The 15,334-nt window shown below is 47.5% G+C and overlaps 2 protein-coding genes across 6 annotated transcripts in view; one reads left to right on the top strand and one right to left on the bottom strand.

Moving 5' to 3' along the window:
* BBS4 (Bardet-Biedl syndrome 4) overlaps positions 1-1,821 on the top strand; it is a 61,588-nt gene extending 59,767 nt beyond the window's left edge. For both annotated transcript variants that reach the window (XM_047735623.1, XM_047735622.1), the window contains exons 15-16: positions 119-320; positions 864-1,821. In XM_047735623.1, the coding sequence (XP_047591579.1) occupies positions 119-320; positions 864-973 (312 nt within the window). In that variant the 3' untranslated portion in view covers positions 974-1,821. The remainder of the gene's footprint in view (positions 1-118; positions 321-863) is intronic.
* An 8,235-nt stretch (positions 1,822-10,056) lies between these two features.
* ADPGK (ADP dependent glucokinase) overlaps positions 10,057-15,334 on the bottom strand; it is a 42,737-nt gene continuing 37,459 nt past the window's right edge. The window contains exons 5-7 of one of the 4 annotated variants that reach the window (XM_047735624.1): positions 14,649-14,845; positions 14,003-14,101; positions 10,057-11,633 (exon numbers count right to left, since the gene is read on the bottom strand). In XM_047735624.1, coding sequence (XP_047591580.1) covers positions 11,079-11,633; positions 14,003-14,101; positions 14,649-14,845 — 851 coding nt within the window. In that variant the 3' untranslated portion in view covers positions 10,057-11,078. The remainder of the gene's footprint in view (positions 11,634-14,002; positions 14,102-14,648; positions 14,846-15,334) is intronic. The other 3 variants (XM_047735625.1, XM_047735626.1, XM_047735627.1) reach the window with 3 other exon arrangements.

Here is a 15,334-nt window from a genome sequence, read left to right as displayed (position 1 = left end):
TGGCAGACACAATTTCAGCTGAATACTCCCAGGTGGAAGGCTTCTGGGAAGCAGTAGGCAGGCTTGACTCTGCCAGTGATATCTGTGGCTCTTTTTTTTCTTCCCACATGGCCACAAGATGGTAGAAATGGCCCAGAAACTGGGAGCTGCTCTCCAGGTCGGGGAGGCACTAGTCTGGACGAAACCAGTTAAAGATACCAAGTCAAAGCACCGAACCACTTCAGCCAGCAAAGCTGGTGGTTTCCAGCAGCCTCTGGGCTCTAATCAAGCTCTGGGCCAGGCGATGTCTTCAGCAGCTGCACACAGGAAGCTTCCCTCAGGTAGGAGGCGCCACACAGCTCATGGAGTCCTTGGGGGTACAAGCTGCATGTGCCAGCAGAGAGAGGACAGCTTTAAGTGAGGCTTACACTTTTCAGACTGAGAACACGTATAAGTTGCGTTTCCTGGAAGGGGAAAAAAGCCATATGCTGGCCAAACTGGCACGTGCTTTCTTAAGGCAAGTTGTGCAGTGGGGAACAGTGACTGGCAGGCTCAGGTGAGTGGTTAAAACACTGGGGCTTTACACGATTCAGGGTTAGCAATGCATGACAGTACTTTCTGTTATGGTAAAGCAGGGAAAATTCCAGCAAGACTGTATCAGTCGGCATGGGTCAGGTAACTGAGGATGTATCTTAGTGAGTCACTAAAGGCAAACTGGACTGTTGCTGTAATTCTTGGCTATGGCCTAACTTCCCAGCTGCAAAGATATGCCACAGTCCCACTGGTCCTAGAAGATATGGGGTTTCTTCTTGAAATTTGACAATAAAAATCATTTCCTCCCAAATTGTGGAAGTGGGAACTCAAGCTGCCTGTTCTGTTACCAGGTGTGGGAGGAGTCTCCCAGCTCCCAAAGCCACCATCTCTGCCTCTGGAGCCAGAGCCCACTACGGAAGCACATCCAACGGAAGCGTCAGCACAAATAAGAGAAAAATAGGAGCAGGATGACCCCAGAGTAGGGGTTTCTTTGGTGAGGATGTAGCAGATTAGGAAAGCTCACGTGACACAGGCAGCAAAGAGGCCAGCGTGTTCCCTGGGTACCAGGTGTGTGTGACAATGATCCCAAGGGACCTGCAGCCGATATGGCCTCCTGTTCGCCCAGTCAGCCTGGAAAGAGAATGGAGCCCGGACAGGTCCTTTAAGAATTAAGTGCAAGGCTCATGGCTCTGTGTGTGTAGCTCCAAATGCCAACAGGGCACATGATGCTGTTTCCTTTTGAAATGACTTGGGCCTCCTGGATGACTGACCCCATCCTCTGTGGAGGGAAAGTCTGAGGCAGACCCATGCTCAGGAATCCGGTTATGGCGAAGCTCGGCTTAGCCAACGTGATCCTCAGGCTGTGGGGCTTGGCAGCCCTGAAGGCAAACACAAATCCTGGATTAGTAATCCAGCTCTAACAGTCTGAGGGAACAAAATGATGAACAAACTTCTGTTAAGTTGAGGCCCAGCCTGTTGGCTCTCCGAGCTGCACCTGTCCAAGGGAATCCCGAACAAGTCCCCCGTGTCTTGTTCTTGAGAGAAGTCAGAGTGTGCAGAGAGCCAGATCATGTCGGTACAAGCAGCAGGAGTGAAGGGCTGGGCTGGTATCAGCACCAAGGATGAAAAGGGAAAAAAAGAGTTTCTTAATTTTGATTTAAAACAATCAATGATACCCCTGTCCAGATGCTATCAATACATCATCTACACGTCCTTTTTAGAATAAAGATTATGTATTATCATTCCTTTAGGGAAAGTTGTTACTTAGGTGTAAAAAGAAGAAATCACAATAAAACCTTTTTAAAAGAACTTGTGATTAGTCTCCTCTTCCCTACTTCCAAAAGTAGTTTGAAACTAGAGAAGGCACCTCACGGCCAAGTTCATGCTTAGGGCCAGCATAGCTTCTGCTGCTGCCCTGAGGGATGGTGAGCCAGCAGTCTGTGTGAGGCCCAGTCCCCATTTTGCACTTAAGATGGCCTAAAATCACCAAAATTTGAAGGTGACGACAGACCTACTGCCAAACTGAACTAAGGAGTTTTTTGTATTACGACTGGGTCTGTTTCGACATTGAGGCAGCAGCTACAAGAGCAGAAAACCCCGTGGTTCTTGGGTCTCAGAGATCCAGGGCAGCATAGCGGCAGCAAGTGCCCCTCGGCAAGTGTGTGGCAGACCCGTGGTCTATGTCTGTGCCACTGAGAAAGCTCACCTCTGGCTCGATGTGGAGTCCGGTGTCCCTGTGACTGGAAGGTGTTGGTGGGAGGTAATAGGGTATAAGCTAAGAGGAGAGGGGACTCTGGGAGAGATTCAGGAGGTCAAATCAACAGGAGGGGGCTGGATATAGCAGGTGAGAACAGACATCGCGGGGGCACGCGCTGCTGGGGAGAGTTACACAAACCAGAGAAGAGGAACATTGAGGGGACTCAGGTGCAGGGTTGTGGAGTCTAGTTGTAGACATGTTTGCCTTCAAGACATCCAGAAGGTGATATCAGATACTGGGACAGCTAGTTTTCAGGTGTGAAATCTGGCTTGAAGGAAAAGATGCAGGAGTAACTTGATTTGGGTGATCGCTGAAACCATAGATTTGAAAGGAGTCCCCAGAAGAAAGCTAGGAACAAGATGATGGGGCGGGGTGGGGGGGTACCAAAAACGGGAAACCAGTATTTAAAGGGAGAAGCAGAAGAGCTGACAAAGGAGACAGAAGCAAGTGACAGTGACCAAAGAGACAAACCCAGGACAGTGGTGTTCGGGGAGGCCAGGGAAGGATGGGCTCAGGAAGGGATTGGTCTCCCTGACCGCTCCCAAAAGAGCAACACTATTATCCTCTATCTGTAAAGGAGGTGGTGGAGGTTGAGAGGTAAAAATGAGTTTTCCAAGGAAAATGGTGGATCAGGATTTGAACCCAGGTCTGGATGCAGAGCTCCTGCTCTTACCTGTTATCCATGCATTCATGATAAACCTTTTTCTTAAAAAAATTTTTTTTATATTTCTTAAGCTACGTGGTTCATCTGAGTTTTTTCAAATTGTCACAGATGTCCAAAAAAATCTTCCAATGCATTTACTGAAGAAAGCCCACGTTGTCTGGGGCTCAGCCGTACTAGGTCGCACTGCCTGGTCTTTTGGGCATGTGGATTCACAGCTTCTTGTTTAACTCTGGTGAGAAAGGAGCTATTCTAATTTCTAATATGGGTGTTGCTTGTGTCACAATTTTTCACAGAATTAGGAAAATGAGGCAAACTACATCATCACAGCACACGTGGTTTTAGATGACTTGAACTGAGGCAGGAAAGTGCAAGGATGAACTAGCGTATGGGAAAAGTGCCCTTTTAACAGAGTAATGTTAAATTAGTACAAAACTGCATCCCAAAGATAGTAAAGCTTCGGGATGTAGGATTATAATCATTTTGTTTTCAAGAGTGGGGGAGGGGCAGAGGGAGAGACAGAATCTTAAGCAGCAACACACCTAACACGGAGCCGATGAGGCTGGATCTCAAGGCTTGATCTCAACGCTGAGATCATGACCTGAGCCAAAATCAAGATTGGATGCTTAACCCGCCTGAGCCATCCAGGCATCCCTAAGATTTTATTTTTTTAAAGCAATCTCTATACCCAACATGGGGCTCAAACTCATGACCCTGAGATTAAGAGTTGCACACTCTTCCGATTGAGCCAGTCAGGTGCCTCTGAAAATTAAAATTCTAAAAAATATTCAATTAGTACCCACCTCCCCTAAAGGGCAGGAAGGGAAAAACCAAGGAACAACAACAAAAAAAGATGGGAGAAAGACAAAATAAGAAATAAAATGTTAATGTGAATCCAATCAAGTCCGTAATTACATTAAAACATTATCAGACTAAAAAGTAACAGGGCCTGGGTGGCTCAGTGGGTTAAGCCTCTGCCTTCGGCTCTGGTCATGATCTCAGGGTCCTGGAATTGAGCCCCACATCGGGTGCTCTGCTCAGCGGGGAGCCTGCTCCCCGCCCCCCCCCCCCCCGCCTGCCTCTCTGCCTGCTTCTGATCTCTGTCAAATAAATAAAATCTTAAAAAAAAAAAGTAATTGGATTGTACATTCCAATTAAAAAGTAGAGAAAGGGTAAATCTGTCACTGAAAGCAGAAGGATGGAAAAAGTGATACCATTCAAGCTACAGGTCTAAGTCTGGAGAGCTGTATTAATGTCCGCTAAAGAAGACTTCAAAACAAGGAGCATTACCAGAAATAAAGAGGGACATTTTATAATAATAAAAAGTTCAATTCAGTAGAAGAAACATAACAAATATTTATGCACCTAACAGCATTACTTCAAAATACACGAAGCAAAAATTGATAGTTAAATCCACAATCTTGGTTGGCTATGTTAGCACTCCTTCTTTCAGCAGTTGTTAGACAATAAGTATAAAAAGGACATACAAGCCACCTTGACTGAATTGACATTTACAGAACAGTATAGCCAACAGCTGCAGACTACACATTCTCCACAAGTGCTCCTAGTACATGCAGCAGGACAGACCATGGACTGGGCCAGCCATAGGTCTCAAAGTGAAAAGACTGAAATTTACACAATCTGTTCCCTGACCACAATTAAATTCTATTAGAAATTGATAACAATTGTATGTCTTCTTTGGAGAAGTGTCCATTGTCTTCTGCCCATTTGTTAACTGGCTTATTTGTTTTTTTGGGTGTTGAGTTTGAGAAGTTCTTTACAGATCTTGGATACCAGCCCTTTATCTATAATGTCATTTGCATGTATCTTCTCCCTAAACAAATAATCCAGTCAGTAAATGTACAGAAGACATGAGCACTCACTTCTCCAGAGAAGACATACAAATGGCTGACAGACACATGAAAAAATGTTCAACATCACTCGGCATCAGGGAAATTCAAATCAAAACCACAATGAGATACTACCTCACACCAGTCAGAGTGACCAAAATTAACAAGACAGGAAACGACAGATCTCGGTGAGGATGTGGAGAGAGGGGATTCCCCCTTACACTGTTGGTGGGAAAGCAAGCTGGTACAGCCACTCTGGAAAACTGTGGAGATTCCTCAAGATGTTAAAATTAGAGCTACCCTACGACCCAGCAATTGCACTAGTAGGTATTCACTACAAAGATACAGACATAGTGAAAAGAAAGGCACCTGCACCCCAATGTTCATAGCAGCAATAGCCACAATAGTCAAACTGTGGAAAGAGCCGAGATGCCCTTCAACAGATGAATGGATAAAGAAGATATGGTCCATATATACAATGCACTATTACTCAGCCAGCAGAAAGGATGAATACCCAACTTCTGTATCGACATGGATGGAACTGGAGGTGACTCTGCTGAGTGAAATAAGCCAAGCCAAGAAAGACAATTCCCATATGGTTTCACTCATATGTGGAACATAAGGAACAGCACGGAGGACCACAAGGGAAGGGAGGGAAAATTGCTAAGAAATCAGAGAGGGAGACAAACCATGAGAGACTCTCGACTCTGGGAACCAAACTGAAGGTTACAGAAGGGAGGGGATGGAGGGAGGGGGTAACTGGGTGATGGGTATTACGGTGGGCATGTGTGGTGATGAGCACTGGGTGTTAACACGCAACTAATGAATCGTTGAACACTTACGTCAAAAGCTAATGATGTACTGTATGTTGGCTAATCGAATATAGTAAGAAAAATTATTAAAAAGACATGTAGAAAACCCCTAAGTATTTAGACACTAAACACATACTTGTAATAACTCTTAAGTCAAGAAAGAAACCAAAAGAGAAAATATTTTGAATAATGAAAACAAATCATGATTTGTAGGACTCAGCTAAAAGCAGTGCTTATAGGAAACTTATGGCTGTAAATGCTTCTATTAGAACATAAGAAAGGCAGAAAACCAGTGATAGAGGTTCCTACCTTAAAAGAGCAAAATAAACCCTAAATAACTACAGAGCAGACCAATATTAAAGATCTAAAAAGCTAGAAGTTCTATGGAAAAAAAAAAAAATCCCCAGCTAAACTGATGAAGGAAAAAGGAGGAGACAAATCAGGATATAAAGATAACAGGAATGAAGGGAACACCATTATAGATCCTACAGAAATCAGAAAGATCAAGGAACATTATGAACCATTTATAATCTGAAGCAAACTCTTGGCCCAGATGATTTAGCTGGCAAATTTTACTAAATTCAACTTTACAAAAATTTTTAGAGAATAGGAACAAAAGCTTCCCAACTTGTTTGTATGAGGCCAGCATAATCCTGATACCAAAACCGGACAAAGACATTACAATAAGGAAACGATACCCATTATTCTGCATGACCATGGGTACAAAAATTCTTAATGTATTAGCAAATTAATATTAGCACATAAAATCTAGCAGAATATAAAAAGGTTACTACATACATCATGACTGAGTAGGGGTTATCCCAGAATAATTTTAAATTTAATTAACTCTTGGTTTACTGTTTGAAAATCAAAGTACTTTCATATGTTAACAAAATAAATGAGAAAGTCCTATGATTTCAGTAGGATACAGAAAAAGCAATTTTTAAAAAGCCGTCATAAGAACACAGCTAATCAGGCATAGGAAGGAACATCAACTTAAGAAAAGGCATCTATGGAAAAGGGTGCAGTGAGTATCACATTTAGTAGTAAAACACTCACCACCCTGCCACTAAGATCAGGACCAAGGCAAGGTTGTCCACTTGTAAGTTTTGTTCAACGTTATTCTAGAAGTTCTAGTCAGTGCTACAAAGGCAAGAAATAAAAAGGTATAGACAGAAAACTTCACAAAGGACATGGTCGCTTATGTAGGAAAACCCAAGGAATCCTAAAAATAAGTAAATAACAAGGGATAACTGGAACTGACAAAAATCCATGATACTGTTACATACCACCAAGGGAGAGTTTGAAAATGAAATTCAAAAAAATCCATTTACAAAACTGTCAAGAACTATTGATGTGAAATACTTAGGAATGAACTTAAAACATGCAGCCCCTGTACCCTGAAAACTACAAAGCATTGGAAAAAGACCAAGAGGGAAAGCTAGGCCATGTTGACGTGCTAGAAAACTAACTCTTGTTGAGGTAAAAATTCTTTCCAAATAGATCTATGGATTCCTATCACAAGCTCAACAAGATTTGGGGTAGAAAGTGCCAAGCTGGTTCTAAAATGTGAGGAAGGGGGATGCCTGGGTGGCTCAGTTGTTAAGTGTCTGCCTTTGGCTCAGATCATGATTCAGGGATCCTGGGATCTAGCCCCGCATTGGGCTCCCTGCTGAGCAGAGAGCCTGCTTCTCCCTCTCCCACTCCTGCTTGTGTTCCCTCTCTTGCTGTGTCTCTGTCAAATAAATAAATAAAATCTTAAAAGAAGGGGTGCCTGGGTGGCTCAGTGGGTTAGGCCTCTGCCTTCGGCTCGGGCCATAATCCCGGGGTCCTGGGATCGAGCCCCACGTCGGGCTCTCCGCTCATCCGTGAGCCTGCATCCTCCTCTCTCTCTGCCTACCTCTCTGCCTAGTTGTGATCTCTGTCAAATAAATAAATAAAATATTTAAAAAAAATCTTAAAAGTGTGAGGAAGATACAAAGGACTTAGTGCATCCAAGGTGATCTTGAACAAAGCTGAAGGACTTACACTCACTATCTCACTTCAGGGCTTGACCAAAATAGCAATTATGTGACACTGGCATCAGGACAGACAAATAGATCCGTAAATAGACCCACACTTATCCAGTCATTGTTGATAAAGGCCTGAAAGCAATGCAGTGGGGGAAGGAAAGTCAGAGCCAGACCAACCAGATAGCTGTGTAGAAAACAGTGAATCTGATCCCAACCTACCACCACCCACAAAAAGTCACTCAAAATGGATTACAGACTGAAGTGTAAAACCTAAAACTGCAAAGCTCTTAGAAGAAAAGAATGAGACTACAGGCATGACAGGAAGAGTTCCAATGCTTCGGACCAGTGAGCCAGGAAGAAAATGAGTATCTGTCTACAGACTGGGAACATAGAAAGAACTCTTTCAACTCAGTAATAAAACTAACCACCCAAACAACAATGTTTACAAAACCACCCAGCTGGGGGGGGAATAAAGGAGTAGGCAGATTTGGACACTTCACAAAGATACATGAATGGCCAATAATCATGTAAAAAACACTATTCACCATCAGGAAGATGCAAAATTAGACTACAGTGAAATACCACTACTTACCTTCAAGATGGCTACAATTAAGCATGGACACCCCCGAATCCTGGTGCCAGCGAGAAGCCTCCGGAACTGTCACACATCATTGGTGGGAGTAAAACGGTTCAGTCACTTTGGAGGGACGGGAACATTCTGTACCTGAATAGGCATTTGGGTTAGACAGGTGTACACGTTTGTCAAAACCACCAAATGATACACTTGTCATCTGTGTAGCTCCACTGTATGAAAATTTTTACCTACGACAAGACTCCAGAGTCACTGTGGTAGCTTTTCAACGTTTTAAAATAGTACTAAAGAGACCCAGAAAATTGCCAGTTCAGTTTGGGAATTGTAAGTCATAATTACTAAGCTCTGAAACACATGCCGTGTACTGTACTGTCTTGCACAGCACTCTCCTTTACACGTACACTAAGAACCCCGAGGGGCCACCATGCACCCACTTCATCGATGAGCGAAGTGAGGCTCAGGAGGATCATATGCGTCACATGATACCGCCTCTCGACACCCTGCACAGAATGCGAGTTTCCCCCAATGAGCTCCCCTTCCCACTAGCCAGAATAAAAATGCAAACTCAGTCTGCATGATGGGGGTGATTGATCTGGGGCCAAACTGTCCTCTCAACAGTTTGGCGTGGCTGGCGCTTTCCCCCGGGCATTAAACCATTTCAAGCAAGTATGAGTGAGTGTTAATAGCATCTGTAGGGAGGCTCCTTTCTCACCAGGCCCCCTTTTCTAGTCCAGTCAATTTTCCAACCTCCAACCAAGGCCCACGCGGAAAGCGCTGTACCATCCAGCTCCGGGCGCAGGGTGGAGGCCCGAGGCTGCACCTGCAGCTTATCCTGGCAGCTCACTTCTGCAAAGCCTCTCCCAAGTGCTGGAGTCCAAGCTTCCTGCTGAAGTTTAGCTGCCTTCTCGAAAAGGTGGGACGTTCGGGGGGGCCCCTGTGCGCATTCCTGACTCCGTGCAGCTCATTCAGGCACAAGGAAAGCTTCTCAAGACGGGAAGGAATACTTGCCCGCGCGCACGATGCACTGGGACGCTCTGTGTTAACCACCACACTGACTAGAAAACCACTGCTCTACGGTACGTGCTGATTACACATTCCGGACATCCCCCATACAAACCGGGGACCATATATACTAAGGGGAGGGGGAGCAGACAGCTCGGAGCCAGACTAAGAAAAAGCCCCGTGGGAAACACCTCAGTATTCTCACAGTTGTCTTGGGTTTATGTAACATTAGTGAGGAGTTATTCCAGCTCTTCTTGGAAAAACAGAAAGCTCTTCCCACTTCAGCCTTTCTAATACAAATAGGCTAGGAGCTTGGTGTTTAATTATTTCTAATGGAGCCTGGAGGCAGAGACTGATGGGGTAGCAGCCAGAAATTCCCTTAATAAGCGACTTGCTTTGAATTTCAAGCTCTAGGTTTAAATTCTCTTTGAAGTGATCAAGCCTTTCCTTCTTACCCACAGCGGGCAGGGGAGGCCATACACGAAGAACCCGAGGTAGTTTTGAGGTTCCAGAAGCTGCTAAGAGCCAGGTATGAACTGATTACCCCTGACCCAAGTCAGCCTGCCAGCAGCTGCCATGTTCACACCGCTCTTCGAACAGCTGAGAAGGCTCACCGCACTCTTCCAAATGGCTGTTCCACAGTGGCTTGGCTACTCTGTCTTGGTACCACTGTCTTCTGTCACCTTAAACCAACAGACGACAGACCTATAGCTCGGGCTCAGCGGTGGGGAAAAGATAAACACCTCAGGAGCAGAGTAACATACAACTTATGTCCTAGTCAAGATCAGAAATGATCATACTTTTTCAGCTCCAGAGTGGGGCTGGGAGAGAGAGACTCAATCACAAGCAGACTTAGGATTCCCGAAATGTAAATTGTTTTTAATATTTTTAAAAGCACACAGAAGTCTCCTTGACTTATAAAAAAATAAATACATAACATGGCAGATTTATTCATGATTCTGGGGCTCTGATGAGGTAAAACTTTTTAATGCATGTGGTGTGTCAATGTAACACAGACATGATCTGTTACACACGCAGAGCATATTCCAGTTGTAAAAGCAAATTCCTTCAACGATCAGAACGAACAAAGATCAGTCTTCCACTGTGGAAAGTGTATCCAGAGCCGGGGGCTGAGACTGGGCCCAGGCATGGTGGGCTCTGGACCAGCCTACAACCGTGGGGGGCAGAAGGCAGGCCTGGCAGTCCCCAAGGCCACTCCACAGGCGAGCCAGGCCTCTGAGCAAAGGCAGAAAATGAAGGCCTTCCTCAAAGGCGGCACAGAGCCTCAGCTGTGACTATGAAGCCACGAGGACAACTGTTCTGTCCTGACTTGGGGCTCTGTCTGCACTTTGAGAGCAGAAGACTAAGAAGGTGTGCTCATTAAACATTTTCGTTGTAACACTGAATGGAAATTGTGATCCTGCCCATGAGCACTGAGTGGAGAGAGAACACGAGACCCTCGTGCTGGGCTCCACAGGGGCCGAGAGCCCAGGAGAGCAAGTGCACGCTTCCGCCCTGGGCCCCAGGGGAAATGCTTTCTTCAGCAGACACGCTCTCCAGAGCGGGGTCTGGCCGAAATACTTGACAACGCTGCACAAAATGGGGACACGGCAATCAAGTTTTACCCCTGTAACACACAACATAAAAAACCCCCCAAATCCAGTCTCGTTAGTAGATAGCTAAATTCTGATTAAAACCTGAAATGTTTCTGTGTAATCGTCAACAGGCTGGAATGTATCTGATACAGTTGAATCTGTTGTTTCTTTGGCTATCTATCCTTCAAATAGATCTAGAAACTGTTTGGACATCCCTCCATCCTATGTTTCCTGTAATTTAAACCGGGTAGCTCTCCTTCGGAAAAATCACCCACAGCCACCTTCCTAGGAGTGAGGGTGGACTTCTGAGTAGAAGAGGCCTTCGGCGGAAATGGCATCTCCAAGGCCCACTGTTCGAATGGGATCTTTACACACCAGTACTGGTGTGAAGTGGAAGGATATGCCCTCCCTGTGCCACTCGGCTACTGGCTCGTTGGGGTTTATTACGATCCTCGAGCCTGCCTCCGAATGGGAGGTCATGAACTCACGGGGTGCCCGCAGGGACACTCGACTGGCATCGATGGTGTCTGTCGCACAGGCCTGTGTCCCAGCCACACGAGCGCCCGCAGCCACAGCCGCTAGCTGATTGGCCCAGTGTCCGTCAACTGTCGCCAGGATGTGGTAGACTAGCGTGTGGAAATGGATCCTGGTGAGGTCCGAGGCTCTGCTTTTACTCCTCCCGTGTTCCTTCAAGATCCAAAAGAGGATGTCACTGACCATGCCCACGTCGGGGATGCCATTCCACGAAGAGAGAGAGGAGTGAGGGCCAGATGCCGCCTGGCTGAGGAACAGCAGCTCCTGTTCGTTCAGGCCAAGAGAAGTCACCGCAGGAAAGACCTGCTAACAGAAACACAACGGAGGTCTCTTTCTGATGGACACCTCGCTCCCAAGAGACCCGAGGACACAGCCAGTGACTACAGTCAGGGAAGGCAGGCAGAACGGTGTTCTTCTTCCTTCCCATGAGACTCCCTGTCCCAGAAGTGATGGTCACAGGTACTGCTTTGGCCATGACACCTCAAACTGTACCTTCATTATCCCTTGGGATAAATCCAGAAAGTGACAGTGACACTGCTGTGGACTTGGTCTTCTGTTATATTCACTCAAAGGACAGAGAGGCACCTACTTCCTATTTCTGTCCATGGCGCCTCGCTTGAGACTTTGCAGGCACAGCAGACCCTTGCCTACCCGTGGGACATATTCCCGAACGCCGGCAGGCACCGGGCCAGTGGAAAAGAGAAGGCCCTGGCAGCACACAGGCTCACGTGGTTCCGGGTACATGCCAAGAAGCAGCGAGAAAGGTCTCCTGTTAGAGCTAAGATTTTAAGCAGGCGGGGGTAGGGAAGGCTGTATTTAGAGCTGATGGTGTGCATGGGGTACTGCATAGGAGCTGCTGAGCCGGTTTTAGTCTTAAGGGGAGCTGCTCTGTCCACGACCTCCTGCTCTCTGACCTGGTGCTCCTCTCCTCGGAGCCAGAGCACCGCATACACGGGGAAGGGAAGGGGTATGTGTGGGTGCATGTGGCTTTGCTAACGTAAGAGCTCTTCCACTTGGGGCATATGCTGTGCCAGGCTTTTGCTCATTCAATTCTTCCCATAACCCTCCCAGAGCAGGAGGAATCGCCTCCATTTACCAGCTATGGGGACCGAGGCTCAGAGAGGTTAAATAGATACACAGAAAATGAAGTAAACACGGCTTTTTTAAAAAGTGGAAAGGTAACCATAAAGGGGAAATGCAAATTAAAACCTCTACTGAGAGAGACCAAGTGTGAACCCTGACATAAATGGCGGAGTGTGGGCGGTGACCACGTGTGTGAGTGAGGGGCAGGCGCGCACGGCAGCGACACTGCAGGTGACACTGTCTGCAGCGGGGGAGGCGGTGGCTGTGCGTGGTGTCTATTTGGGAACTCACCACATGCTACTCACTTTTGCTACGAACTTGAAACTACCCTAAAAGGTAAAGTCTATTAAAACAACCAAAAACTATTCTCAAATATTTTTCACCTGTCAGACTGGTCAAAGAATGCGTGTTTCTAATCACGTCCTGGTGCCAAAGATACGAGGAAATGAGCACTTGTAAAGGGTTCTAGTGGAGGTGAACGGGGACAGCTCTCGCGGAGGGCATCCTGGCAGCATTAAACTTACAAAGGCCTTCTCGGCTGCCCCTGGCAGTTGTACTCCTGCGAATTCATCGGACACAGGTACCTGCTCAGGGGAAATGAAAGTCATGTACGAAGTTCTCTGCTGTACCACCGCCTGGGATAGCAAAGGTCAGAAACCAAGACGCCCACCAAGATGGTGCAGGGTGAATAACCCAGGGACCCCCATACTCCCTTTCATCACCTGGTTGTGAAATGGCAGGATGCTCCCCGGTGATGACGGAGAAAAGCCCTCCAAATCCAATCAGTGAAAAAAAGCCAAGTGCAGAACAGTCTATATTCTGAACACTGTGCTACCTTTTGGGGTAAAAAGGAACCAAACATTAAAGCTACATTCCCATGTTTGCTTCTATCTGTACAGAGACTCTGGAGGCGTAAGGATGAAACCAAGAAGATTCCTAACAGTGCGTACAGGTGGTGGGAGACTTCACTGTGTATCTTAGTATTACTGGGGTTTGAACCATATGAATAAGCTTTTAATCGCTTAAAAAGGTTAAATAATAAAAAAATAAAAGGTTACATAACTGGCTGAAGTCCAGAAAGCTAGAGAATGGCAAAGCTGTCACTCTAACCCCAGCTTCTGAAGCCTGTGTCCAGATGCACTGTACTCCGGGGTCTGATCGCGCCTGCCTTCCAGAAGCAGGAGGCGAACACCTTAGTGCCTGGTGGTGAGGAAGTGAAGCTCCCCTGAATTTGCTCTCCTCTGAGCGTCTGGAACTTCAACTGAAAGCAGCTGAGCTGGGCTTTCTGTTTTCTCCTTTGGGTTCTACTACAAAAACCATTCACTCCAACTTCTCCATTCCAGGAGAAACAGGACCCACAGATCCACTGGTGATGCTGCAACATTTCTAACCTAGTAGGAGGTCCTGGTCCACAACGGCTCTGGCTCCTCCTCTGGATCTCTGTGGAACAGGTCTGAGCGACAGAACATCCCTACCTCAGGGAGCCGGCCCCTGAGCCCCAAGAGCTGGCCCCACTGGACAAGGGCACTTCTCTGCGAGGCCCCTTGAGGGTGAGGGCCATAGAAGGCCGCACACACTGCCCCTGTGCTTACCTGATGCACGATGCTCCTCATGAGCTCCTTGTTGGTCATACTGGCCAGCTCGAGGTGGACGGGAATACCAGCAGGGATGTCAGAAATGGAGCTCACGACCTGCCAAGAGAAGAGCACAGTGGTGCCATCAGAAGCAGAACTCACCAAGAGGGAAGAAAGGGTCATGGCCTTTTTTGCATCATGATGAAAGCCTAAGCCCCGGGGGTCACCACAGCCTCCGGACGAGGGATGCTCTTGCTGACAGGGAGGAGCCAGGGTCACAAACTCCGGACACCAAGAACCGCCCCTGTGTACTAAGGGAGCAGCCTATTCCCGGGGCCTACCCCGAGGAACCGCAACACAGCTGATGTGAGGAGATGACACACAGGACACAGAAGACACAGACCACACACACCATGGCTGGAGCCACACTCAGCGTAGCGCAGGGCACAGAGGCTCAGGCAAGAGGAGGTTCTGCCCTGTCCTACTCGAGCTGCCACCGTGGCCAAAGGGGCACTGGGAGGTGCCTCCCCGTGGCGGCAGCCGTGAATCATCCTGGGGGGCCAGAGAGAGGCCCAGGCAGCTCGAGCTGCAGAGGCCTAGAGCAGCGGGAACCTGAGGAAAAACGCTAGCCGAGATCTGGGAAATTCTGTGACAGTGCTATTACCTCCAAGAGCCTCTTCCTTTGGAGCTCCTTGCTTTGTCCCTCCATCATGTGCAATCCAGAGAGGACCACCAGGTCTGGCTGAAACTCCTCCAGGCTAGACACAAACACCTCCAGCATATTCATGGCCCCGTTGGAGAGGTCGTGGGAGAAGATGAATCGGTTGGCATGGGGAGCTTTTAACCGGCCCCACTCCTCCCCTAGAGAAGCCCAGTCAACACAATGGGAAGAAAAGGAAGAGGCTTTAAGTCTCCTAGCTGAGGGGGCTGGAGGGGGCCTTCCTGGAGCCCCGGCCCTGGGCAGGCTGGCTTCCGGCTGACTGAAGCCTGGCTATGATGGCCTAGCCATGCACGGCGCTGCAGCCAAGAGGACCGTGCTCGGTTAAGAAACAAATGAACAGGACTGGATCCCAACCCAACCCAACAAAACAACAAACACAGCGTGGGTGCGCTACGCATTTTTCAGGGGGCTGCCAGTTAGTCCCAGAAAAGTTCTACTGCCCACTGAGCTCTCACACAGGATGCCTGGGTCCCTTCCCCGCTACAGAGCGGCAGCACAACCTCCAGATACCAGCACCCAGTGTGCACCGTGCACATGGGACACATGACCTTTCTTGAAGCACTTCCCACCTCACAGCTGGGCCCCACGGAGCCTGGAATTCCACAAGTCAAGCTGACAGCGGCCCCTCC

This window comes from Lutra lutra, chromosome 7, assembly GCF_902655055.1.
Source record: "Lutra lutra chromosome 7, mLutLut1.2, whole genome shotgun sequence".
Taxonomy (NCBI): domain Eukaryota; kingdom Metazoa; phylum Chordata; class Mammalia; order Carnivora; family Mustelidae; genus Lutra; species Lutra lutra.
The sequence above is the reverse complement of the archived record's forward strand: the minus strand, read 5'-3'. Positions and strand labels throughout refer to the sequence as shown.